We start from the raw sequence: 27,520 nt of genomic DNA on the forward strand, positions 1-27,520 counted from the left end.
CCCTTTGAAACCTGCAGCGACAGCAGCTTTCATGTGCTGCTTTCAGACGCCTCTCACGAGCTGAAAATTAGTTTTTAAAAAAGAGATAAGAGATAATTTAAAAACAAATAGGGAAAATGTCCAGAAAATGGATTCTATTTATTATTATTACCTATTTCACCTGTATATTAATGTTCATCTTACTTGTTACCTTTTCAATTTTTTCTTTTGATCTTAATTTAATTTGATTTCATGTTTTTTTACTGTGTTTTTGGAAGAAATCCAGCCAGTTTACTCAGGTTTCAAATGGGCCACTATCTCTTCTCTAGTCTGGGTACCTTAACTCTTAACGGTAAAAAGAGGCCTGTAGTCTGGGTGTTATTTTGACTCAGCGCCGTCGTCTGATGTGCAGGTGACTAAAGTGCTGCAGTCCTGCTTTGTCCAACTGAGACATTTAAATAAGGTCAAGTCAGTTCTTTCCTCTGAAGATTTAGAAAAATGTTTTTATCTCCTACCAGCTGGACTATTTGAACAAACTTTATGGCATTAGCTGGCGAAGCAAACAAAGACTGTAACTCAAACAAGACCTCTTTTAAATCTAAATTCCCAAAATGCTTTTTTAATGTTTCCCTTTTTCTGAAATGATAGAAACTATTTATCCTGTTGCATTTTTGAGCTTTTTTCTTCTTATTGGAAAAGTGCCATATCAACAAAGTTATTACCGTAACATTTTCAGTCTCATATCTGAGTATTAATCTCGTTTCTGTTTGATTTGGTCAGAATGTCATGGGCTTAACTGTATATAGTTGTTTTAATAAAGCATATCATTTTTAAAAGTTGAGTGATGTGTAATTAAATTGAAACGTGACAGCAGTTAAGTTAGAGTGAGAGACTCCTGCACCCTGATGACTACGGTCAACATTACACCTGACTTTCTGTTGGATGGGGAATTTTACAAAATTATGGCATAAAAAATCTGGAGAATTTTGAGAGCAGACGTTTCAGCAGAAAGATCATTTAGCATTTCATTTTTTATGCCGCTTAAAGATATGTTAACAGCAGTAATAACACTGATAGATATAAAATGACAGACAATGAAAATATAAAAAAAAAAAAGTAAAAAAAAATATTTAATTTTAAATAAATACTTTAATATACTTTCAGTTGTTTTCTTCTGATTACCAGGAATAACAATAGACTGTACATGAAGATGAATAAAAAATGAAATAAATAAAATCTTTATGCAAAGTTTGTAAAAAGTGCTAATTTAGTAAGACAACAAATGAAAAAAAACGTTTTTTTGGATTTCAAGTGTTGACAAATATTTATTTCTAATGTACAGCGCTGTATATGTTTAAAGACTTTTCATATTGATTTTATTATTAATTCGATATGTGCATTATTTTTATTTTGTTTTTTTTCACAGTAATTTTCTCTTCTTTGTTTACACACGCACATTACGGCATGACGTCACTAGGCGGCGGCAAACGGCCGGTTTGAATCGACGCGGCAGCCTGTCGGTGCTCCGTCTGTGACCGTTTATCAAGCGTCTGTTTGGGGTGTGTTTGTGTCTCAGCTCCGCCTCAACACGCGGAGCAGCAGCCGGTTCAGCGGAGCCAAACAGCCGTCAGAAACGTGACCGTGTTTCTCTCCGTCTTCTGGACTTTCAGACGTTTTTATTCTGCCGGTTAGCTAGCTAACAGTTAGCCCGTTAGCTCGTGTGTCTGAGCGGCGTTACCATGGTGACGGCCCGCGGCAGAGGCAGAGGGGACGCGGAGCAGAGCCGCGGGCCGCGGCGGCGGGGGACGCCGGCCAGGAGCTCCCGTTTCCCGCAGAAGAATCCACCAGGGACCCGGAGGAGGCGCACGGTGACCCGGCCGGAGGACTCAGGACTTTCCGACGTGAGTGTCTCTGTTTGGAGCTCTGACGCTTCACGGCGTCATTTGACTTTTAAAAACGCAATTTTTTAAAGCTTAAAAGAAATTATTATTTAAATTTAAGTTTTTGGCATCACTGTGAAAGTCATGCAGAAACTTAGGGGGATTAGTATTAATTAAAGGGGGAAAAAAGATGTGAAATAGTCAAAGAAGTTTATTTGTTTTTCTTTTTTTTTTTTTAATTTTATTTTTATTTTTAAGTAAATATAAAACCAAACTTTGAACGCCAATGTGTGTGCATGAATATTGGTTTGGATATTACTTTTGTATATATAATATACAGATATTTTTGATGGTTCGTACCATTTTCATTGTGTAAAGATAGATAAAACAGTACTATTATTAATGTCTGAAGGGTGCAATAAGCCAAGGCTTCTGTCTGCATCTCTTCAGGCTGCAAAACTTTGTCATTTCTTAGAAAATAATTATTTATTATTATTATTATTGTTGTTGTTTTTTCCTTAGTTGATTTGAATTTTATAGGTTGTGAAATGACAGAACTAAACTCAACCAAAATATTCAAAACTGTTATATTTAAACAATCTGTATTCATTAAAATAATAGCCACACACACCCAATATTAGTTTCATTACCTGTCAACATTCAGTTTAATTTTTTCAACTTTTAAATTAATCTCAAACTAATTTGATAAAAGATAAATTGGATTAACTTTCTTAAGAAAAAAGAAAGTCAAAATTCTCTGATTCCAGCTTCTGAAATGTGAATATTTTCTGATTCCTTTACTGCTCTATGACATTAAACTTAATGTTTTTGGATTGTAGACAAAACGAAAGATTTAAGAACGTCATCTTTGGTTTTGGAAAACAATCATCGACATTTTTCACCATTGTTTTACATTATTATTATTATTATTATTATTATTATTATTATTATTATTATTATTATTATTATTATTGTTGTTCATTTTTTATTTTAATCATTTTTTAATTTTTTTTAATTTCTGTTTTCTTACTCTGTGAAGCTGTTTTGGGTACCCTGACAGGTGCTGTATAAATCCAAGATCTACTACCACCAATAATAATAATAATAATATTAACGACAACAATGATAACAGTAATGACAATAAGTTATGTAATTAACTTTTTAAAATTATAATGATGCTAAAGATTCAGAAGTGGGTTTACTACAAAGAAGGGTTTCACCGACAAAAGGTTTTGTGAATCAGAATATACAAATGAAAAAAAGATAAATAATAAAGAATGACTGCAAGAGTCAAGAAAACATAAATATGAAGCAGAAAATGCACAATGAAATATGAAAAATAAATAAATAAATAAATTGTAAACAAAACAAAACAATGACATAGCTGTATATTTTGTGCAGGAATGTGCAAAATATCCACCAAAAGTCAAAGACCAACACAAGAGAGACTGATAGAGGTCACTTTAAGAGTTTTTGCACCGACTGTTTCAGCTCGTCTCTGCGCGCCTTTAGGAAAATAAAGTGTGCATTCTTGTCTGTGTCGATGTGCTTTGACAGAGCGAATGCGTTTCCGATGACTAAACTTCTGAAATGTTTGAAATGTTTTTCAGGGATCAAACGAAGATGACCAGAGTCACGTTAGTTCAGAAACCGCAGAGGATGAACACCAGCCCATCAGACGGGCGCGGACCATCATCAGGTCGGACCACCATCACCGCTGAACGTTGTTTGATAATTATTTTCAAGAATGAAATAATCAGATTTTAGTCCGTTGAAAGTTTGAAAATCCATCTTTGTAAAAGACGCGTAGTGTCTTCTCACAGGTCGTCTGCAGTCTTAAAATGTTTTGAATTAAATTTTAGAAATATCATATGTCTAAAAAGTAATTCATTAGTCTTAGATAATAATTTTTGGGGTCTAGATTTCCACAAACATTTTATCAATTTTTGTTTTCCATCCTTTTTTAATTTAAAAAAAAAAAAGATTCAAGCTCTTCTGCCTGAGAAGCCACATTTCTGATGTTACACATTTTAAGCGTGATGCTGTCTTTTTACTTTATGTTTACAAAATGTCAGTGAACCTAACTCTAACAACCACATCACCGCATGAAACCTTCCTCTGCACGGGACATCATGCCGTACTGTTTACCTGTAATGCTTGAATAAGAAAAATATGATATGTCCAAAAATCTGATTTAAATTTGATTAGAAATGAAAGTGTCTGATACCTGTAGACACCCTGCAGACGACTTAGTGTAATTTATCATTCAGAACTCTGATATCTGACTTTTTCTGAGAAATAGATTTATTCACACAAAGATTTTATTTATATATATTTATAAGCACCTTTAAAAACAGAGTTTATAGGGTAGTTTACCAGCGAGACCAAACTCTGGAAGAGTTAGAATAAAATAAAAACCAGAGGACGAATGTCAGTATAAAATAATACAGAGAGACAGAAGCAAATAAAAGGAAATCAAATAAATAAAAATAGGTAAAAGAGATAAAAAGAAATAAAAAAAGGTAAAACTTTCCACCCTTAATGTGCTGTCATGTCTCACACTCTGCCTCCTGTTGTGTTTACAGGAAATCTCAAAGGCTTCAGACGACTGCAGGTAAGGACAGCGCCATCATCAGCGGCGTTCACAGCGTTTATGAATAACCCGTTTATGATCAGGCTTTTAGAGTAATCCATTCATGTGTTTGAGCATTTAAACGGCATATTCTGTTTATGAGAAACCTGAATATGTTAGCTGAAGAAAATGGGATGTAAACGCAGAATGTGAATAACCTGATTTCTTTGTGCTCGTGGAAACACGGAAACCCGAATATTATCATAACCAGGATAAACTTCATAAACAGGGTTTTCATGCAACTTTTTACACAGAGCAAGACTAGACCTGCTCTTTTAGTCTATCAGTGCACATGCACAAGTCTGTGTGTGTGTGTGTGTGTGTGTGTGTGTGTGTGTGTGTGTGTGTGTGTGTGTGCGTGTGTGTGTGTGTGTGTGTGTGCGTGTGTGCGTGTGTGCGTGCGTGCGCATACACTCAGGCAGCAGATGGAGCAGCGGGGTGAGGAGGAGCACCAGGCCGATCAAACAGACCAGGAAGTATCAGGCCTCCAACATGTTCGACGGCATCAGCACCAAGTGAGACACCAATACCCAAAAAAAACTCACAAGAAAAATAATTTTAAACAATTTCAGAACTGATTAACCCTTCAAAACCTGCAAAGTGGCTGGATTTGGGAGGAGGGCTACAAGCAACTGATATATGACCCAAGATATGACCCAAAAATTAGCTAGAAATAGGTAAAAATCTATGTATTACAAGAAGATTTCAATTAAATAAGCACAAAACAGGAGAAAAAAAAAATAATAAGAAAAATGCTAAGAAACATATATGTCTAATTTTTGGGGGGTTGCATAATTTTAAAAATGAAATTATTAATAGAATTATAAATATCATTCCTTTGCTATTTTTCCCACTTTTTTGATAATATCTAATGATTTCCTTGTTACTTTTTGCCATTTTTTTGCAGCTTGCAGGAGCCAAGTTGCTCGTAATGTTTGTTTCTGTGATTCTGAAAGATATCAAACTAAATTTTCTCGTGTTTCAGAGGCTTAAACGCTGGGGAGAGGCGTCTGAACGCAGCACGAGTAAACTGATGTCGATCCCGGTGCTAAAGGGTTAAGCCTTTCTTTGTTCCAGCGTCTCATTTGTGAGGATGTTATTGGATAGTAAACTGAGTATTTTTAGGTTTTGTCGATTGGATGACGTCACCGTCGACTTAATGACATTGTGACGGGCTTTTTTCTGATGTTTTGTTTATGGTGAAAATATTGGTTAATATTAGTTATTGTCACACAGCTGGTCAGAGTGGACAGTTTAGTGAATTCAGTTAGAAAGAAGAGAATTTTGCAGCATCAGTAAGATTTGGGATGGTTTGTACTAAATATTGGTACTTTAATGGGTTTTTTGTTAATGTTTCTGATATTATTATTTATTAGTTTCATGATTGTGGTAATACTCATAATGTACATGAGTATCTGCTCTTCACCTGCGTCGAGTTCATAAGACAGAGAGTGAGTAGTCTCCGTATTTTGTGATTATTTTGGTCATAAGTTTGTGCACGTTACAATAAGCTGATTCCTTTTTTATCATTAGATTTTTAAATATACTTTCGGATCTTTTGACATTTGAGACTGCTGCTCACACTCGCCGTGTCCTCCTCCACCAGTCAGCGATCGTTTCTTTTAATTATGAAGCTCATCTTTCCCAAAATGTAACCTGCTGACAGCAGATGAGCAGGGACGAATGATCAGTTTGAATCCTGTTTGCTGGCTCATCTGTTTTGGATGTTTTGGCAGAATAACGTTCTGCAGCCGTCTGAGCCGAGGCACTTTACGTTTGCACTGATTCTGCTGCCAGTCTTTTGGGATTAGTTTGGTCCGTTGCATTTAGTTGTCGTCTTCATCACCGTCTCCCACAAATTAGGGCACATAAATATCAGCATGGATATGATAACAAAGTATATTTAACCTGAATAACAAATATTTAATTCTTCACCTCTCTCCGCAGCACGGCCAGGTCGGTCCTGAAGAAGATGGACAACATGAAGAACAAAAGGCGGCTCAGTCACAACAAAGAAGGAGTGAGTTATGTTACATTTGCCTTTCTGATTTATGCTGCTCCTGCGAATCATCCGGAGACACTCTGCGGTCGAGTTTGTGTCTCCAGATTCATCTGAAGCTGGTTTGACTGACTGCAGGTTTTGCATTTGCGCTTTTTATGTCACAGAGAGCGCTTGTTAAAGAGACCGTCTCCTGAATAATCCACAGACTTTAATTTTCTTAGGAACTTTGTTTTATCCATTAAAATTTGATAGGAACTGAGATTGGCTGTGAAAGGGAGTTTATTTTCAGTGTTATTTGTTCTGTTTTGGGCATATTTGCGTTGTTTTGTGTAGCTTTCCAGTGAAGACGTTTCCAGGATCTTTAAGCAAAACTCAAAGAATCAGACGTAACCGTGTGTTTGGACAGTTCTGGTGTGAGACGAGCAGTGACATTTTTATATCATTTTACAAAACAAGCTGAGTTGACAGAGGAATTTGAATTTAACTGTTGCAGATCAGAGTTAACGCACGCCGACTGTCCGCTCAATGAAACCACACAGCTGTGTTAAACACTCGTCTGCGTCTGAATGCAGCTCATTTCAGGGCAGAGCTGCTGCTGTGTCTGACTTCGTGTTTACATTTGGAGGCAGCTTTAACACCGAGTTCACGCGCTGCGTCTGTGAGTGGGTGCTGCCTCCCTTATCAGGCCGTGCTGAGGGAGTTGCACCCAGCTGCGCCCTGCCTCTTGGGCGACGCAGGCTTATCTCTATCAGCTGACGCCACATTGGAAGGCCTCTGAAATTTCCGAGAAGCGCCGGCTCTTGTTTTTGTGTCTCATTTCAGAAAGTTTAAATCTGTTGTTTTCAAACTGTTTTTCTCTCCGGTCAGAATGCGAACTTTTATGGCGGTGACTTAATCGTTCAGGTTTTTGTGAATAAATGTGATCTGACTGAGAGGACGTTTGAGATCAAAGGTCTCAGTTTCATCACGCTGGAAGCTAACGGGCTGAGATAAGACCGGCGAGGCTCAGATATGGAGGTATTTTTGGAAACTCCTACAAAACGTCACATCCTTTCATGCGAAGAGACAAAAACAAAACATCTGCTACCATGCTGAGGAGTTTCTTAAAAGTTCAGAGTTAACCCTTTAACACCTGGATCATCATCTGTTTTCTTGTGCTGCATTTAGACGCCTTTCACAAGCATTTTCATCTCTGAAACATCAGAAAATTGTTCTGATTTTTTTTTTCAAAATACAGGAAAAACATAATGAGCAACTTGTCTACAAATATCGTGCAAACTGCAAAAAAAAGTAAAAGTCAACAAAGAAATGAAAATGTCCAGAAAACTACATTTACAATTCTCTTAATTATACATTTAATGTTAGATTATGTTACAAGAAAAAAAAAGAAAGTTATATTTTGGCACTTTTTTGAGGTTATTTTTGATTTTTGTTTGTACTGGTTTTTTTTTCTTGACATTTTCCCTAGCTTTTAAAAAAAGTATTTTAAAGAAAGGTGATGATGCTCCAGGATTGAAAGGGTTAAAGATGATTTTCCTTTCTTCATAATGTGGATTATTTTTTGTAACGAGTTATCAGTTCGTTGTGTCCAGTCCCCTGTTTCTCTGTTGCACCGTGAATGAAAATAGAGAAAAAGGTGCTTGAAAAAGTGCTTGAAAGTCATTGAAATTCATTTGTACTGTGCGTATGGACCCTGTCTGCTGGTGTTTAACCCTGCAGGTGTTTTCTTTCTGTCCTGCCTGCAGGGAAACGGGCCTTTTTAACTCTAAACAAAGAAAAACACTTGAAATGTACAGAATATGAACATTTATTCTAGAGCCTGTCAGAGGAAAAAACACAAAATATAATCATTCATCAATCATTTGTCAAAGATCCTTGTAACACTGGCCACTAATGCACCGCTGACTGACCCTGGCGTCTCTGATTGGAGGAGGTTTTATTGTTTTGGTTTTTCTTACAGTTTTTTTGTGTTTGATGAAATTGCAGAAGATTTACTCCAAAGCCCAGAGGAGGAGGACTCCAGTGCCTCCGCAGAGAGAGCTCAGCGACAGCGAGGGTGAAAACGGTTGGTGCAAACATTCAGGAGAGTTTCAAATAACAGAGGAAGAGTCACGTGGATGCCATGTGCTTTTTTAATGTTTTGTTTTTTGATTTTTCATGAAATAAACGTTTGTTTCCAGGTGGACTCGGTGACGAGGACAGCAGACAGGAAGCGGCTGCTGATGAGGACAGCAACTGCAGCGCCACCCAGAGCTGTGACGCCAAAATGAGCCGCGCCTCGTCGCTCTACCAGGGACCGAGCAGCGGTCAGTGTGCAGCGCCGCCGAAATAAAACCAACAGCACAGTTCAGGGCCCCTGCAGATCCTTAAAAAGACTTAAAAGGCATTGAATTTACCAATCTAAAAGTAAGGCCTTGATTGGTATCAAACTGACTTAAATTAATCTTTCAAAAGTCTTAAAAATGGGAATTTAAATAGAAAACAGGCCAGAAATATCAAATATTTTCTGCTTCTGTTGGCAAACTGAATCGTTAGGTTTCTGGTAATATAATATGTTAGTGCTGTTGTTGTTTTTTCAACATTTATTGTAAATAATCTAAGTTTTTCTTTTTAAAAGTCATGTTTTATGTAACAATAATCATTTGGGCAAAATACAATTGCCCACTGTTAAGTTTTGTTATTGGAGAATAAGCCTTAATCTCGATTCTGAGTGGCATTAAAAAGTCTAAATCAGCTTTACAATTACAATATTACAATATGCTCAAAGTTTATTATGAGATTTTATTCCAATGAAGCCCAAATAGAATATAATATTTCTGATATGTTAAATTTAACGTCCGGGTGTTTGCACCTCTAAACTTCTGATGTTTTCTCTGTTTTGTTGTTCAGAGTTCACGAGAGGATCGTTCAGGATCAGCGCCTCCGGACCAAACACGACCCGCAGACCAGCGTTCAGGTCAGACCGCTGACAGAGCGTACGACCCAAATTCTGTTCTTTCGACGGAGAAATACGTGCATGTTTGCCAGAAATTGCCAAATTACCAAGAATTTATCAGAAATGATTGCATTTAGCATTAAACTGCTTCATAACCAGCTCAGCAGAGAGGAAACTTTAAAAGGATGTTGTTTCTCAGTCGTATTTGACCCCTTTTATTTATTTTTTCTCAAACCTAAAACATGTTCCAGGTTGATCAGGTTTATATATCTGATTTATTCAGATATATTTTATAGTAGATTTTCTTATTTTTATTGGATTTCTTTCCTATTTTATATTTATGTTTCATTATCTTTGCAATGCCTGCCTCTAATAGTTTTTTTTCTCTTAATAAATTTATTTTATGCACCAGGGTATTAAATTAACCCTTTGATACCAGAGCAAGTTTCTTTCAATAACATGGAAAGAAGGCGATGAGAAACTTTGCAAATTTACGAGAAAATTGTCTGAAAATATGCCCAAAAGGGAAAGTATTGAAAAAAAAAAAGAAATATAGGTTTCTGGACTTTCTCCAAATTTTCCTTGTCACCTTTTACTAATATTTTCAGTTTTCTGCTCTGTTTTTTCTGTGTTTTTGAAAGAAATCAAACCAATTTTCAGAGGTTTCACAAATAAAATTGTGTTGATCCAGGTGTTAAAGGGTTACGGGCTGAATTTGATCCGTTGTCTCACATGTAGATGTTGACCGAAATATTCGTTGCTCGGGCAGGATTCAGCCTGTCAAAGAGAGCACTGCGTTCCTTTACGACTGTCTCCTCGTGTCTTTTCTTTTCGTCCTGTAGGCCCACGAAGAGTGTGATGTCCGATCAGTCCGACGAGGACGACTCTGACGACGAGGCGAACGGCTCTGAAAAAGCGTCTGGGAGGTCAGTGATGATGCTGAAGCTCCGTTCGTCGAGCTGTCGCTGTTTTTTCTTTGCTCGTTTCAAACTGTAAAAACACGGCAGCTGCTCGGGAAAGGTCAGACTTCTCTGAATCCGTTGACTGTTGTGTTTCCTGCCAGCTGTCGGCCGCTGGGACTGCTCACAGAGCGTCTTCTGGGGACCCGCAGGGACAAGCTGAGCGCGGGAGCAGGTCTGGCAGACATCGATCCGATGGCCATCGACCAGTCGGTGAGTTTAGACGTGCTGTGTGTTCAGACAATCAGACCTTCAGTGTAGGAGCCGTTTAACATATATAATATTTATTTTATATTGTTCTAAAGTTTGGTATGTATAGACCATTACATTTTCTATGATATAGAACATTTTCCCGCCTGAGCGAGTGACCGTATTGAATTGTTTAATTTTTATTGACAGTCACAACAGTTCGTGCGCAGTGTGTCGGCCTCCAGCAGCCTCTGCTCTCCGTGTGGCATCAAAACGGTTTAATAGTAATAATAACTTTATTTAAATATCACTTTAAACAGCCTTTGCAAAGTGTTTTGACAAACAGAGCAAAGCAGAAATGGGAAACACAGACGGCGAAACGACGACGGAAAGCCAAACGCTTCTGTTGAACACGAGCAGATAACGCAAGACGCAGGACGCAAGATGTCAGCGTAAAATAATACAGAGAAACAGACCAAAACAGAAACCATCAACGCAATGAACCACGAGTAAAAGGAAATAAAACAGATAAATAAAAACACAAATAAGGTAAAAGAAATAAAAAGATGAAATAATAAAGGGATAAAAAAGCACGTCTATAAAAAATAAAACAGGCTTTGAGACGTGATTTAGAAGAAGTCGCTTTCGAGGAAAATCTCATTAAAGCAAAATCTTTGCTCGCCGTCCTCGCTCCTCGTCCTCGCTCCTCGTCCTCACTCACCGTCCTCGCTCACCGTCCTCGCTCCTCGTCCTCGCTCACCGTCCTCGCTCACCGTCCTCGCTCCTCGTCCTCTCTCACCGTCCTCTCTCGTCGTCCTCGCTCCTCGTCCTCGCTCACCGTCTTCGCTTGTCGTCCTCGCTCACCGTCTTCGCTCGTCGTCCTCGCTCACCGTCTTCGCTCGTCGTCCTCGCTCACCGTCCTCACTCGTCGTCCTCGCTCACCGTCCTTCCTTCACTCCTCAGGTCGGGTTTGACAGCATCGGAGGTCTGTCGGGTCACATCTCAGCTCTGAAGGAGATGGTCGTCTTCCCACTTCTCTACCCCGAAGTTTTTGACAACTTCAAGATTCAGCCTCCCAGGTGACACACACACACACACACACACACACACACAGGTTAGACACATGCTTTAACTGAAGATAAAACATGAGTGAAACCAGTTGGGTTGTAGAGTTCCTGACTGCAGTATTTCAAAGTGATCCATTTTTTGATGCCTGATTTCTGTAAGTTAATTAAAAAACGATCACGTCATTTGACCCTTCATTATAAAACAATAAGACATATTTATTAAAGAGATTATTGAAAATCTTTAAGATCACTAGTTTAATTATTTTTTCTCTCTCTCTCCAGAGGCTGTCTGTTTTACGGACCTCCTGGGACGGGGAAAACACTCGTTGCCCGGGCGCTGGCCAACGAGTGTAGCCATGGCAACAGGAAGGTGGCCTTCTTCATGAGGAAGGGAGCCGACTGCCTCAGCAAGTGGGTGGGCGAGTCGGAGCGGCAGCTGCGGCTGCTGTTTGAGCAGGTGACTGTCAAAACGGTATATACGGTCTGTGGTCAAAACCACCTAAAAACACACACACTGAAAAACTGTGTGTAATTAAGTATTTAATTACCATATTTACCCATGTTTAAGGTGATTTCTCATCAAAATTAAGTTTTTCACGTTAGTTAAAAGGAATTTTAAGGTGTTAAAAGCTCTTTTTCTCTTTTTGAGAACTTGTGTGATGAAAAATTGTAGAAATGTAATTTTGAGTGTGTGTGTATGTATATATTCAGTTACTTATAGCTTTAAATGAATAAGGAAACTAATCAATTGAAATCCAGTGACTTATGGGGAAGGATTTAATACGTTTTCACTTCGTGTCGCTCCTTTTTCGAATATGTGAAGCGAGTCATTTTGTATTTAGGCCATTTCTTTTGTTTTATGTTTTTTATTGTAATTCTTATCTTGTTTTTTGTCCGTCTGTTTTTGTATAATATTTTATTATTATCCTTTTTACATGTTCAAAATAAATGAAAAATCAATCAGCCAGTAATAACAAGAATATTTAAAATGATATAAAATCCAGTTTTAAAATAAGTTTGTAGTCATTAGTGGGTGAAGTTATTAGTTCTTTAAAGTTTTATTACAGTTAACCTAGTTTTTCAAGTCACAATATTGCAGGACCCTCTGATGAATCATTAAAACACTTTAAAACTCTGTCACCTTCAGGCGTATCAGATGCGTCCGTCCATCATCTTCTTTGACGAGATCGACGGCCTGGCTCCGGTCCGATCCAGCAGACAGGACCAGATCCACAGGTCAGACTAAACCAACCCAGCTAACTGCAGCAGAAACAGTTTTTAAATTTGGGTCTTTTTCTTCTTCTCTGTTAAACATCTCTGCATTTTTCTCCTGAATCAACTATTATTTTTTGTCTCCCGCAGCTCCATCGTGTCCACGCTCCTGGCTCTGATGGACGGCTTGGACAGCCGAGGAGAGGTCGTGGTAATCGGAGCGACAAACCGCCTGGACTCCATCGACCCGGCTCTACGGCGGCCCGGACGCTTCGACCGGGAGTTCCTCTTCGGACTGCCCGACAGAGAGGTGACATCTCTTTTATATGTCTCACAGTACCTGACTGTGCACTTTGTAGTCTTGTCTTGTCTTGTCTTGTCTTGTCTTGTCTTGTCTTGTCTTCTCTTGTCTTCTCTTGTCTTGTCTTGTCTTGTCTTGTCTTCTCTTGTCTTCTCTTGTCTTGTCTTACATCCCAGCAGGAGGAGCCACAAACATTTTACAAGATTTTTCAAGTGGCAGAATCACAGTAATATTATGAAAAAATAAACAGATAAATAAATGAATGCCATAAAGGGACAGTAGCAAATAATGATAATATTAATATTGATCATGCTGTTAGTAATAATGATAATTAAAACCAAATAATGTAAAAAAAAGTGAAAACAGCAGCCTTTTTAACAGTGTTTTAAATTATTTATTTATTTATGTTTATTTGTTAATTCTTTCATAATATTACTGTGATTCTGCCTCTTGGAAACATCTTGTGAAAACGTTTTGGCTCCCCCTGCTGGGATGCGCTGGTGTTGTTTGTATTTGTGGATATAATTAATCAGCCCTGTGAGTTTTATTTTGAAGCCATGGACATATTACATAATTCAGTGCCCTTGTCCACACTCATTTCACACATGTTTTTTAATGTATTTTTTGGATCCACCCTCTTTTTATGCGCTTTATTTGCTCGTTTTTGGAGCCAGACTGCTGTTTAAATAGACGTCGTGAGTAAATCTCAGCTGGCTGTTTTATCTGCTCCGTGTTTCAGTCTCGTAAGGAGATTCTGAAAATCCACACCCGGCAGTGGAAACCTCGTCCGTCTGAGGACTTCCTGGAGGAGCTGGCTGACAAATGTGTCGGTAAGAAACACTGTCATTCCTCCAAGAAACCTAAAATGACATAAACAAATCAAACCAAATCACATTTTCTGTACTCAAGTTAGAGAGCGATAACTGCAGAAAAAACTGATGCACACTCTAAAAAAAATTACAACTATTATTATTTTAAATTGAAAGGCAAAATAATGTGCGGATTTTCAATTATTAAATTATTTTGAGAGTTTTTACACTTGAGGTGACGGAGTTCAAGGAATTTTGTTTTTGTCCTCCAAATGGTCAGTGTAAATTTTACGGTTTAAAAGTCGTGTAATTACTGCAGCTTCACGGTTGAATTACGGCGGTTTTAAATTGTAAAATCTACAGGTTGTTTTGTAAAGTCGTTTAAATCTTCACTGTTTTTTAACAGAAAGTTTCTGGCAACCACAGCTGCCAGTGTGGGTTTTTTGTTTCACAGTCCACCTCCTGTCTCTCAGGTTACTGCGGCGCTGACATCCGGGCGGTGTGCACCGAGGCCGCCCTGTGCGCCCTGCGGCGCCGCTACCCGCAGATCTACGGCACCTCGCAGAAGCTCCTGCTGGACGTCTCCTCCATCGCCGTCAGCAGCTGCGACTTTGTGGCGGCCATGAGGAAGATGTCCCCGGCCTCTCACCGCTCCGCCGCTACACCCGCAAAGCCGCTGTCAGCCGTGGCGCAGCCGCTGCTGGGCGCCGCGCTGCGCGACGTCCTGGACGCGCTGCAGAGGCTGTTCCCTCACGCCGAGCAGGGCATGAAGAGGAAGAGGGAGCCGGGTGAGTCCCAGGCCTGATAAACTACACTAACACTACATAGTATTTATTATTGTTGGATATTTTTTTTAGATGTGAGTATTTTATATTTCTGTTATGTGTTGTTAGCTGTGTATTAACTGCTGTAACAAATGTAATTTCCTGTGAAGGATTAATAAAGTATCTATACTATACTAGTACTATATTTCATCTTTATGTTTTCTGCACCTCAGATCTGACCTCTGGTATCCTTGACGACGGCCTGATGTACGGAGCAGACGAAGGCTCCAGCACAGCCAGCATCTCCAAACCCTCCTCCTCCAAGAGCAGAAACTTCCTGCACTTCGCCAGGTGAGTCTGGTGTCTGTACTACTGTTAAAATCAATCTAACACCTATACCTGCCTTTTTATTTCGGAGTAACTGCACATTCTCAACTTTAAATCATTGGTTTTTACTTAATCACATCCCCACTGTTTACTTTTTTTTTTTTTTTTAATTTTAATTTTTTTTAAAAAAAATTTTAAATTTTATTTGTTTGTGTGCTTGCTTTTTTTAGCTTAATTTTGCTTTTTTTCCTAGAATATTTTATTGTCTTATTGTTGAAATGTTCTGGTTTTGTGAAACATTGTTTGTACTTGTCTGTCCTATCTTTTTTTTTTTTTTTTGCCTTTCCCATCATCACACCTCTCTGTCCTCTCCGTCCTCCCTGCAGGAGTGCGGTCAAACACCCGACGTCTCACCGTCCCAGAATGCTCCTGGCCGGTCGTCCCGGCGCCGGTCAAACCTCCCACCTGGCTCCCGCTCTCCTGCACGCTCTGGAGCGCTTCACCGTCCACAGCCTGGACTCTGCGGTGCTGTTTGGAGTCAGCAGCACGTCCCCGGAGGAAGCCTGCGCCCAGGTGACTCTGCGGCACACGCCACACTGATTTTAGGATTTACAGCCTTTCCCAGATCACTCTACGCCGTCGTGTTAGCCACGTCCACTTCCTGTGTGCATGTGGACGGTCCGTCACATTAAGCGTTAACCCAAACCGGTCAGCAGAGAGCAGAACTTAATAAACCCTCCGACAGCGAGCCTGCGGTGACGCCAACTTTCTCTCTTTTTTTTACAGTATTTATCTTTCTTAACAAACAAAATAAAATGATTACAACCAACTCTGATAACCGATCACCCGAACATACACACATACAGCTGCATCTCCAAAAATTAGAATATCTAACATTATAATATCTTATAATATCCTCTAAAATTATAATATATGAATGTAAACGTTCATATATTGCATATTCATTACATGTTAATCGAAATATTTCAAGCTTTTTTGTTTTAATTTTGATGATTACGGCTTTTAGCTGATGAAAATCAGAAATCCAGTATCTCATATTATGAGAATATTTCCTAAGAAAAAAACTAAAAGTATGTTGAATTATATACTGAGTACTTGGTTGGGGTTTCTTTACCATGAATTACTTCATCACTGAGGTGTGGGGTGGGTTGGAGTTTTGGGTTTGGGTGATTCTAATATTTTGATTATCTTTTCAAAAATTATATTAAGTTTTTACATTTTTTCCAGCTGTAGGTCATAATTATAAAAAATAAAACAGTAAAATGCTCGAAACATTTTAGTTTTTCTAGTGAGTCTAGAATATATAAAATGTTCACATGTAAAACAGCACAAAATAATAAAAGGTAGTGAGACAAAGGCCTCAGTACACGTCCATGTATACGTTTCACACACTGGGTCACAATCGTATCACGCAGTTTTTGATTTCCACGGTCCGTTCTGCTTCAGTTCGGTTTCTTTGATGAAATCTCATCGCGGTTCTCCGCCTCCTCAGGTATTCTGCGAGGCACGGCGGACGTCTCCCAGCATCCTCTACATGCCGCACATCCAGCAGTGGTGGGACACCGCGGGGTCCTCGCTGAGAGCCTCCTTCCTCAGCCTGCTGGACAGCATCCCCTCGCTCTCCCCCATCCTCCTCCTCGCCACCTGCAGCGCCCCCCATCAGGATCTGGACCCCGAGGTGAGCCGCTTCACTTGTATTGCATCGGATGGACGTTTTTGATAGATTTTGTTTTTTGCTTTTAGCCTTTTTGAGGTGCCGTCTGTGCTCTGACCTCTGTGACTGTCCCCAGATTCAGTCTCTGTTTCGGGAGGAGTACGGGGAGGTTTACACCATCAGCGTTCCCAGTCGGCAGGAGAGGACCGAATTCTTCCAGGACCTCATTCTGAACCAGGCGGCCGAAGCTCCGCCCTCCAAGAACAAAGCGTGTACGTGGCTCCGTCTCGTTGGGATGTTTCAGCGGCGTGTTAACGGAGAACCCCCTGATCCCTTTCCTTTCAGGAAACTTGGCAGAAAAGCTTTTAAATATGCCGCCTTGTCTTCTTGGAGTAATTTACGGACGGACCTAAAATTGTCTGAGCTGATCACTATCCGGGAATTTAAGTCACTTTAAAAAGATTGAGAAAGTAGCGCTCTTGGTCGACGTGATCTCTACTCTAATTCTCACTGAAATCGAAGAATGCACATATTCGTATATTTGACCGTCACGTGTTGCATTTTGGACGATCGCTGCTTGTAATGTGTGACAGCCGTATTTTTCTTCTTTGTCAAACATCAGGGTGACATGAAGTACTTAAGAACAGAAACCATGTTCGGCGTGTACTCTGAGTTTTTAGCGTGGCCCCTGTCCCGTCAGGGGGCGGAGTTTATGGGCTGCACTGCAGCCAGCCACCAGGGGGCGATCCAGATGTTTTGGCTTCACTTCTGTGGAGCTGTCATGTCGTCCATCTTTAAATCCAGTCTATGAGAGTGACTGATACTTTATAATTAATACTGTAATACTTCGCACAAACCCTCTTCAATCCTCCAAAGTACCACACATATCTCCACTTTAGAAACACTGTTTTAGAGGATTAACCCTTCACGGAGAGATAAAGATTTGATTTGATTAGTAACAATATTTTCGACCTTCTCCTCCTCTCAGTGACTCAGGCCGTGGAGATCCTCCCCCTGGCTCCCCCGCCTCCCCCCCGCCAGCTGCCGGAGCAGGACCGCCTCCACCTGGAGGAGCAGGAGGAGGACGTGATGCGGGAGCTCCGCCTCTTCCTGCGTAACGTCACCGAGCGCCTGACTCTGGACCGACGCTTCAAGACCTTCACCAAGCCGGTCGACACAGAGGAGGTGAGTGGATTTTATTCAGCCGTCGTCATAAGAGGAGCAGGGCAGTGCGTGTGAAAAGGGTTAAAAGTATGAAAGTTTATTTGATGATTTTATATGAAGTCGGCATTATTCTGCAGCCGCCAAGAATATTTGACCACTTGTTTTTATCAATAAAATAATTAATAACAATAATAATAACATGTTATAATTTAATGTATTTTTAATGTATGTTTTTTTATTGTGTTAATTGTTATTAATTCAAAATATTTTTATTTTTTTCTCGAATTTATTTATTGATTTAATTTAATTTATTTATTTATGATTTAAAAACATATGAACTGACAAACAACTGTGATTCTGTGCCTTGAAAAATGTCGGCTCCCCCTGCTGGAATCAAAACTCTACATGTTTTGATGTGGCGATTTATAAGAAACTCCACCTGCAGGCTTCCTATTTCTTTTTATTGATAAAGTAATAACAGAAGATATCTTTAAGAGAATAAACTAAAGCGTGTTTCATATTTAAAACTGAAACATGACGGTGCATTTGCAGATGCATCAGTGTGGTTTTTCCTCAGAAAACAGTTTTTGAGTCTCACCACAGAGAATCTGCTTCTCTGAGTCTGTGTCTGCTTTCAGAAAAACTTCTCAAATCACACTTTATTAAGATATTTTGATTTATTTTCAGTGAATTCAGCTTCCTCTTCATTCTCTGATCGTATCTTTAAGCTCCGTGTTTTCAGTCTCATCTTGTTTTATTCTGCGTTCTGTTTTGATGTTTAGTACTTTGTTTAAAGAAGCGCTGTGTGAATAATTTACTACAATGCACATGGTAAATTTGCAGAATACTTCTATGAAATGAGCAATAAACTAAAGACTGATGAGCAGCTCACACTGATATTTAGAAATATCAGAGGAAATGGTCTCTGATTTGTGTTTTAGTACCTTCAGCATGAGTTTACGTTTCCTCACCTGATTTTTAACTACAGTTACTCCTCCAATCACTCCCTCCATCCGTCCCTCCATCTTTCTCCTTCTGTCCTTCCTTCTATCCTTTCCTCACCTCCTTCCCTCTGTCCACGTCTCCCGTCCACCGTCTCCGTCCAGGTCCCGGACTACATGCTGGTGGTCAAGAAGCCGATGGACCTCTCCACGCTGATGACCAACATCGACAAGCAGCGGTACATCACGGTCGCCGAGTTCATGTCAGACGCAGACCTCATCTGGCAGAACGCCCTCACATACAACCCGGACAGCGACCCCATGGGTGAGCGCCGAGCGCCGCACCGTGTCCCGAAGGCCCCAAATCATTTACAGTAAACACCAGAGCCCGAGTGTCTGAGTGTCCCACTCCAGGGCCTAAATTCAGAGTCTTTACTGAAGCTTTATTGAAAACCGTTAAATATTACCTGTTTTTTTTTAATATATAGGACTTTAGTTTGCCTTTGCCCTGAAGGGCAGTGATACTCAACCTATGGCCCGCGGGCCAAATCTGGCCCTCAATAGGGTACCAAGTGGCCCACCAACCATTTTCTAATTCCCCATAAAAATGAGATGATTCACAGTGAGGTTGTTTTGTACTTTCAGTATACAGAAGGTGCCAGAGTGCATAAGACAGCATCAAATTCTCAAAAAAGAGCCAGTGAAGGATCCTCCGCACCCCCCCAACAGGACCTAGCTAAGACCGTAATGTCCTAAAATGTATTAAAATTTGAGAAATGTCCAATAATCCTAGAAAAGTCCTATAATCCTGGAAATGTTCTAAAATCCTTGAAACATCCTGAAATCTTAGAAACCATCTAAAATCCTTGAAATGTCCTCAAATCCTACAAATGTCCTAAAATCCCAGAAACGTCCTAAAGTCCTTGAATCATGAATGGGGCCGCTGCGAGTGGCTGCTGTCGGCTTTATCTTATTTTTCGTCCTCTGAGTTCTGTCGGCCTCAGACTGAGCAGGTGATTTCAGGTGAAAGCTTTGACGCTGCATCGATTTCATTCGTCACGTCCACTTCAGTCATAAAGCCGGCTGCTCCATGAAGCCTTGAAACAGCCGACAGTCTGACATTTTCTCTTTGTCTGCTCCGCTGTGAAGCCGGCAGCTTTTACCGGCTGCAAAGAAAAACCTTCTCTGAGCTTTTCCGTCTGAGTGAGTTTAACAGGTGAAATAACCTGCGTTCACCTGCTCACTGAGTGCGCTCAGTTTATTATTTAATATTGTTTATTGTTCAATTATCAAGCAAAATGACAAATATTCTCTGGTTCCAGCTTCTCAGATGTGAGAAATTTCTGCTTTTTTGTTTTGTACAGTTTATCATCAAATTGTAAATCACATACGAATCAGTTAATCCAGAAATAATAATTTCATATATATGTATGTTAGATACATTACATTGTACATGTTAGTACATTACTACAAAAAAAATTATATACATATCTATATATATATATATATATATATATACATGATTGATTATTCAGTTATTTTAAGTGGTTAATTTAAGAAAAGGAAAGAAAAATCTGGATTCAGCTTCATAATTCCTTTAAATTTGAGGAAACTGACTTGATTTTGTTCAAAAAGATGGGAAGAAGGCAATGAGCAATGAAGAAAAAACACCCCCCAAAAAGGCAAGAAATTTGTAAAAAGTATAAAAAATTCCTGAAAATTAGTTTTAAAAAAAAAAGGAAAAGAAAGAAAGTGGAAAAAAACAAGAAACAAGGAAATGTCCGAAAAAAAATACTTTGAAAAAAACAAAACAAATCTGTGACATTATTTTAGATATGTAACTTTTTTTCTAGACATTTCTACCGTGCTTTTTTAAAAATAATTTTAGGAATCATCAGTTTGCTCAGAGTTCACACTCGTGAAAGTGATGTTACTCCGTGTTTGAAAGGGTTAAATGTCTTTGGGTTGTGGACAGAATATGACATTTGAGGAAAAACACTGATTGACTTTTTTTCACAGATTTATGGCATTTAATCGAGAAAACAGAGTGACGTTTTTGAAGGTTAACCTGGAAGTTAGCGTCGTCATGGTTACCTCCTCAAAAGCCTGCGGGAGTTTTCTGTTGGTTTCTGGATTTTTACTAAAAAAAAAAAAACCAATATGGCAAACAAACGTTAATGATACTTACACTGGTATTTGACTCTGTGTGTGTGTGTGTGTGTGTGTGTGTGTGTTTATCTCAGACCGTCACATCCGTCACCGTGCGCATGCTCTGAAGGACACACTGCGCGCCATCATCAGGGACGAGCTGGACGAAGACTTTGAACGAATCTGCGACGAGATCAAAGAGTCGCGCATGAGGAGAGGTGAAACTCCATGAAACTCATTTTAAACCTGCTTTTATTAACCCTTTAACGGTCACACTTAAAAGACAACATTTTAGACAGTAGAATATATTCACAACATGCATCATGCAAGTAAGTTTTCTCAGTAAAATTCATTATAAAAAGCACAAAAGTTAGTATAATATGATATAAATCTGAAAATAAAAATAACTTCATCAAACATCAAAAAATAAATAAATATAAATAAAGAGATAAATAAAAAAGAATCTAGCAAAAAAAAAATCAGTTTAAAATACATGGTAAAAAAATGTCCATGTTATATAATAAAAATCAGAAAATAAAAGTATCTAAATAAAATAAATAAACAAAATAAATATACAAAATAAACAAAAAAAAATACAAATAATGAATCTGGTCACAAAATCTGTTTAAAATGTGTGGTAGAAAAAAACAAAAAGTCAATTTAATATCATAAAAATAGAATTGAACAGAATTACAGTAAAATCAGAATACCACCACTAGTGCACTGTAAAAAAAAATCTGTGTAAAATGAAATTTGGTTTTGCCAAGCTTTTAGTAAAGTGGTTTGATTACAAAAATGTCAACTGCGTGGTTGCAGTGTCTGTTAAAGGGTTAAACTCTGATTACTAAATCATAGACTAATCTTAGATGAATGAACTCCGGCGGTGCTCGTAACATCCTGCCTCTTTACTTTTATTTTTTGCTCCCAGCTTTGTCTTTTGGGACTGATGGAAACTCGGAGGAGACTGACGGCGTCTGCAGCTCCGCTTTCAGCAGGAACAGCCCTCGACGTGAGTCCACCATCACCGACGAAATGTGTTTTTTTAAAGGAATACCAAATATTCTCTGGCTGTTATTGGTGACGTCTGCAGGTGGGAACGTACAGCAGCACCGGGGAAACTTATTTATCTCATGCAAGCTGCAACGTGAACTCACGATGAACGGATGATTGCATTAGTGGGAATAATCAATAACCTTAACGAGAGGTCACGTCGGTATTTTTCTCTTCAAATATGGAAACATGAAGTGCAGTTTATTTTTATTTTTTTTAAGTTACCTGTTACTTATTTTTAAAGGAAAATACTTATTTTTTTTGACTTAATTATTTCTGACACCCCCAAAAATAAGAAGTAGCTGTATAAATTCATATTTACAGAGATTCACCATTTTTTCTCACTAGACTTTAATCTCTTGAAAACTGGAGAAATCAAACAGCTTCCAGAACGTCACACAGTTTAATTTGGCTAAAAAACTCTTTTAAATGTAGAAAAATAATTATAGAAGTTAAACTAAATTTTTTTTCTAAATCTTGTCGGGGATCACTTCATCAAATGTCTTATTTTTGGAAAAAAAGGAGCAAAAAGTTCATCCAGCAAAAGTGAGAGTGAAGGACAGGAAGCATCAGAGAGCGAGAGAGGAGAGGAGAGGAGGAGAGGAGAGGAGGAGGAGAGGAGGAGAGGAGAGGAGAGGAGGAGGAGAGGAGAGGAGAGGAGAGGAGGAGGCAGTGGTAACGACAGGGAGAGTGCAGATGAGAAGGTGATGGAGGAGGACGAGGAGATGGAGAGAAGAGGAGGTTTGATTGCACTCGGCGTGCTGCAGTCGTCACTTCCTGCGGCCTTTTCTAACAGCCCCCCCCACTTCTCTCTTCTCTCTGCAGTTCGCAAGAAAAAACGCTACAAACGTCCGAGAAAGTCAAAGTGGAGCGCCGGTATCATCAAGAAACCAAAGAAAAAGAAGCCAGCGACCCCGGCCTCGTCCTCCTCCTGCTGCTCCTCCACGTCCAGCAGAGACAGCTCAGAGGAGAACGTCAGAGCGGTGAACGGCTCGCTCACCACGTCTGACAGCAGCGACGCGGAGCTCCTGACCGTGAACGGCTTTCACCTGAACGGCGGCTCACGCGCTCAAAAGAAAGTCCTCGTGAACGGGTACCACCGTCCCAAACCGGCCGGCAGAGTCCCACCACGCAGGCTTCGAACCTCAAAGACGAACCCGAGGGTGAACCGGGCTCGTCTGAGCACAGTAGGTCTGTATGTTGGACGCCGCTGAACGCCGCGTGAGCGCCTCGCTCCGCTAACCTTGACCGAGCTTCGCCGCTGCCGCTCTGCAGACGCAAAGAGACGTCTGCTTCTGCCGCTTCTGCCGCCGCTCAGCGAGCTCGGACAGGCCGCAGCTTCAGACGTCAGGGCGGCGAGCCAACGGCCTCTCCGGTATCTGCAGAAACGTACCTCACATGATGCAGGAGGACAGCGGAGAGGCGCCTGGTTCAGTCCACATAGGATCATTAACCTTCTAAATACACTTTAGTGATTTATTTATTTATCTGTTTATGAATTAATGTATTTATTTATGTAGTATATTTGATAGGGACGATGCAAATGTACATAATACAACTGAAGCGTGTTACTAACGAGCTGCAGTGACTAAAGCTGTGACCCGTTTTTACCTCGTGTGTTTGGCTTCAGTAAAGAAAAAGAGAAAAAAAAAAGATATCACCGTTACACACAATAACGTACATCCGCAAGTTAAAAGAGGAGAAAAAGGTAAATGTTTAGCTTTAGTTTGGTTTAATTTAGTTTAGTTTAGTTGCACATAACAAAAAACTGCATAAAATCCAGTTGAATCAAAACAAGAAAAACACAAAAAAAAGTGTCCGAAGAGCTCAAGAAGCCAAAGACTTTAACAAACGGACGTCCTTCAACTGAAAACAGCAAACAAAAATAAAAAACAAACAAACAATACATTTTAGATTTTAAAAAAAAGATAAATGAATCAAGAAGCAGAGAAAATAACCACTCAGTAACCAGTAATTAACATTAAAATCAAGAATTTATTTCTATATTAATATATCATCATCATGAGCCGGCCTTCGCTGCTAAAGTCCATCAGCTGCAGCTAAAACGCTTCTTTTAAAACCGAGGAATGATCCTCGTCCTCATTGTCTTCATTGTCCTCATTGTCCTCATTGTCCTCTGCGTGTTGTCCTCAGGAGAGAAAAAGAGGCGCGAGAAGACGGCGAGCATGGCCGCCTTGGAGCAGATGCAGCTGTTCAGCAGAGACAGATGTGTGGAGATCCTCAACGAGAAAACGCCACCGCTGGTCGTCGATCGCAGCAAACTGAAGGTGAGACCAGCAGGTGTGACGGTGTTTCCGTACGCGCTCAGACGTCACCGTGAGTTTGACGTGTTTGCCGTGAGCAGCAGGTCGATGGTTTTTATTGTCTTAACTAATAAATAGCAACATTTCAGCAGCGGCGTCAGCAGCTGTTAGCTCCACACGTGTCCCGTCAATGAAGACATTTGTTAACCCTTTAACACCTGGATCAACATCGAGTTCTTGAGCGTTTAACCTCCAAAACCTGAGAAAAATGGTTTGATTTCCTTCGAAAACATAATGAGCAACTTGGCAGGAAGTGTCCCACAAAACACAAAAAAATGTTCAATGTGACCAAAAAATAACCTGAAAACATTATTATATTTACAACTCTTATAATTAGATATTCAATTAAATTTAGCACTTTATGAAGTTTTTTTTTTTAACTTATTATCAGGTGATTTTATTTAAACTTTTCGCTTATTTAAACTTTTTTTTGCTAATTTTCAGGATTTTTTCTTGAAAAGTTTTACAAATTTCCTGCTAAACTTGGGCCATTATTTGTTGAGTTGCTTGTTGCTTTCTGCACGTTTTTGAAAGAAATCAAGCTAATTTGCTCCAGTTTCAAAGGCTCAAATTTGGGTTTTTTTTGGTGAAAATATTCTGAGCGCTCTTCCTGCTCTGACCTGTTGAGCGTTTGTCAGGCGTGTTCAGATACGATTGTTGTTGTGATTTTCAGGATCTCCTCAGCAGAGCCGTGTCAAAAACAGACGGCGCCGAGGTGGAGCCGCTGGAGAAGCTGTACGCTCTGCTGGCTCAGTGCATCTACAAACAGAGGAACAACTACAACAAGACGGAGCTCGTTCAGGTACGACCGGCACACCCAGACACACAGCCGGCGTCCACTCAGCACATCTGATGTGCAGTCATGACGCCTTCATGCCGGAGCGAGCTGAGGCCGCAGGCTGAGTGATCTCGGTTTGTCCGTCTGTCTCAATGTCGTGAACACGATATCTCGAGGACACCCTGAGGGAATTTCTTCACATTTGACACCAACATCAGACTAAATGATGAGCGTTCCCACGGGATACGGCGTCAGAAGGGAGTGGTGTTTTTAAAAAAAGCACTCTGAAAACGGCTTTCAAAAGTTTGCATTTTCAGGCCCCCGAAACGGCGTTATCGTGTGAGCGAAAGGCCAAACCGCAACACAAAGTTTGACATGAATGAACTTAACTGGTGCGCAGAGGCGTGAAACCACATGGCGATATATCTAGTTGTTTCTTTTTTTAATGCACAGCTTTCCCAGAATGCACTGAAGACACGGCGTCAAATGTGTTGAGTGTCACTTTAATTCAGATATTTATATATTTATTGTCACTTTACAAGTACAATGAAAATGCTGATGGAGCAAACCTGTAGATGCCCAAAATCTTGGAATAAAAGAAATAATAAATACACTTCATCAGCTTTAAAAATACATGGGGGGGGGGGTGCATAAATAATAACACAAATAAATAAAAACATTTAGAAATTAATAAATAAATATGGAAAATTTCAAATAAAATGGGAAATTAAATAATTAGGGGAATTTACACGCAAAGTGGAAAATAATACATAAATAAATAAGCAAATAAATATGAAAATGAATAAATTGATAATTAAAATGAGACATTAAATAAATATTGTCATTTTCATTTATTTATTTATTTATTCATTGTTTGATCTTGTCAGTTTCAGTCCTCCATAAGAGGCGACATACACTCTGGACAGGTCACAGGGCTGACACACACACACACACACACACACACACACACACACACACACACACACACACACACACACACAGACGCTGACACGGGAAGAACATGCAGACTCCCGGCTTTTAGTTCGATCCTTCTCGCTGTGAGGCGACATGTTCAATTTCACCTTTTCTGTCTTTTTTTTTCCAGGAAATGAAAAAAGAAATCGACAGCTTCTCTTGATCTCCGACAGCAGGTCTATTTTAATAAAACCTCAGTGCACTCAAACAGGAAGTTTTTCACTCCTCATTGTTTGTACATGTTGATATTAACACGTATCGATTTACCTCAGTATTTATTTTGTTAGTTGTTATTTATTATAGAGTATATATTTATGTAAAAGCGTAATACCTGAGCATGCTGTGTTATTTAATCTAAATTTATCATGACTTAAATAAAAGTGCTATTTATGTGAAATTATAATCACTGCTTGTGTTTTCTGTTCTGCAGGAATATCGTTCTGGATTTACAGCATTCATTATTTCCTTTATTTTTCCATTAACGTTTTCTGGTGCTTAATATTTATGTTTAATTCTGTCACACTTTAGATTACATTTTGAAAATATTTACGATATGATACGATGCGATACGGTACCGTATGATACGATACGATACGATACGATACGATACGATACGATACGATACATTTTATTGTCCCAGTAGGAAAAATTAGTCTTGGACTCAGTGCTGCACAGATAAGGCCTCCGCACTTAAATCATAAAAGCATAAAAACAACAGCACAAGTTTGGGTCGCCAGCTGGGCAGCACCACCCGAATCAGTGTCTATACTATACTTCAGCCTTCACATTAAGGAATAACTTCTGTATTTTTGTTTGTGCGAGAGAGAAACAAAGATTCATTCTAAAATTGTCAAATGATCAAGGAAAAATATCAATAAAACTATATTTTTAATTGTTATAATTATATATTTAAAATTACATCACAGAAAAACTATTTACTTTTAATATTTTTTTTCTATTTCAAGCATTTTAACCTCTGAAACTTGAGAAAACTGGTTTGATTTCTTAAAGAACACAGGAAAAAAGTAAAAGGTGACATGGAAATAACAAATTTAAAAAAACAGATAAAAATTTCCAGCAAAATTGTATCTGCAATCCTCTTAATTATATATTTAAAATTGTGTTACAAAGACAAAGAAAAAAACTTTTTTTTGAACTTTCTTGAGGTTAATTTCTTGTAATTTTTCTTCTCGCTAATGTTTGAGCCAGAGTATTTTTACATTGAAGTACAAGTACTTTTATGTCACTGGAAGAACATTATGAGCAACTTCGCAAGAAATGTTCCGCACCTGCAAAAAAAGGCATGCAAATCATAAAAATATCCAGAAAACTATATTAAAAATTCTATTTATTATATATTTAAAATTATGATACAGAAAGAAAGGAGAGAAAAACAATGTATAAGGAAA

General features: G+C 39.2%; 1 protein-coding gene across 3 annotated transcripts; it reads left to right on the top strand.

Moving 5' to 3' along the window:
- The first annotated feature begins 57 nt into the window (after positions 1-57).
- LOC121967025 (ATPase family AAA domain-containing protein 2-like) lies at positions 58-26,531 on the top strand. 3 transcript variants are annotated; one of them, XM_088089939.1, is made up of 28 exons: positions 58-1,880; positions 3,470-3,558; positions 4,445-4,473; positions 4,910-5,006; positions 6,439-6,511; positions 8,480-8,558; positions 8,674-8,799; positions 9,383-9,449; positions 10,271-10,354; positions 10,492-10,600; positions 11,540-11,655; positions 11,926-12,100; positions 12,791-12,879; positions 13,006-13,165; positions 13,896-13,986; positions 14,439-14,753; positions 14,963-15,080; positions 15,443-15,629; positions 16,570-16,755; positions 16,868-17,003; positions 17,720-17,916; positions 19,002-19,161; positions 21,080-21,202; positions 21,913-21,993; positions 22,860-23,225; positions 24,189-24,322; positions 25,032-25,160; positions 26,242-26,531. In XM_088089939.1, exons 1-28 carry the CDS (start codon positions 1,719-1,721, stop codon positions 26,272-26,274), a joined length of 3,711 nt encoding a protein of 1,236 aa, XP_087946065.1. In that variant the 5' UTR covers positions 58-1,718; the 3' UTR covers positions 26,275-26,531. The 3 variants fall into 3 exon arrangements, with proteins under 3 accessions (XP_087946065.1, XP_087946066.1, XP_087946067.1); XM_088089940.1 differs by lacking the exon at positions 26,242-26,531 and having other exon boundaries at positions 22,860-23,221; positions 25,032-25,161; XM_088089941.1 differs by lacking the exons at positions 58-1,880; positions 3,470-3,558; positions 4,445-4,473; positions 4,910-5,006; positions 6,439-6,511 and adding an exon at positions 7,266-7,510 and having other exon boundaries at positions 26,242-26,530.
- Positions 26,532-27,520: the final 989 nt, after the last annotated feature.

The sequence above is a fragment of the Plectropomus leopardus genome, chromosome 17, assembly GCF_026936395.1.
Source record: "Plectropomus leopardus strain MGB_pleo_1.0 chromosome 17, ASM2693639v1, whole genome shotgun sequence".
NCBI lineage: Eukaryota > Metazoa > Chordata > Actinopteri > Perciformes > Serranidae > Plectropomus > Plectropomus leopardus.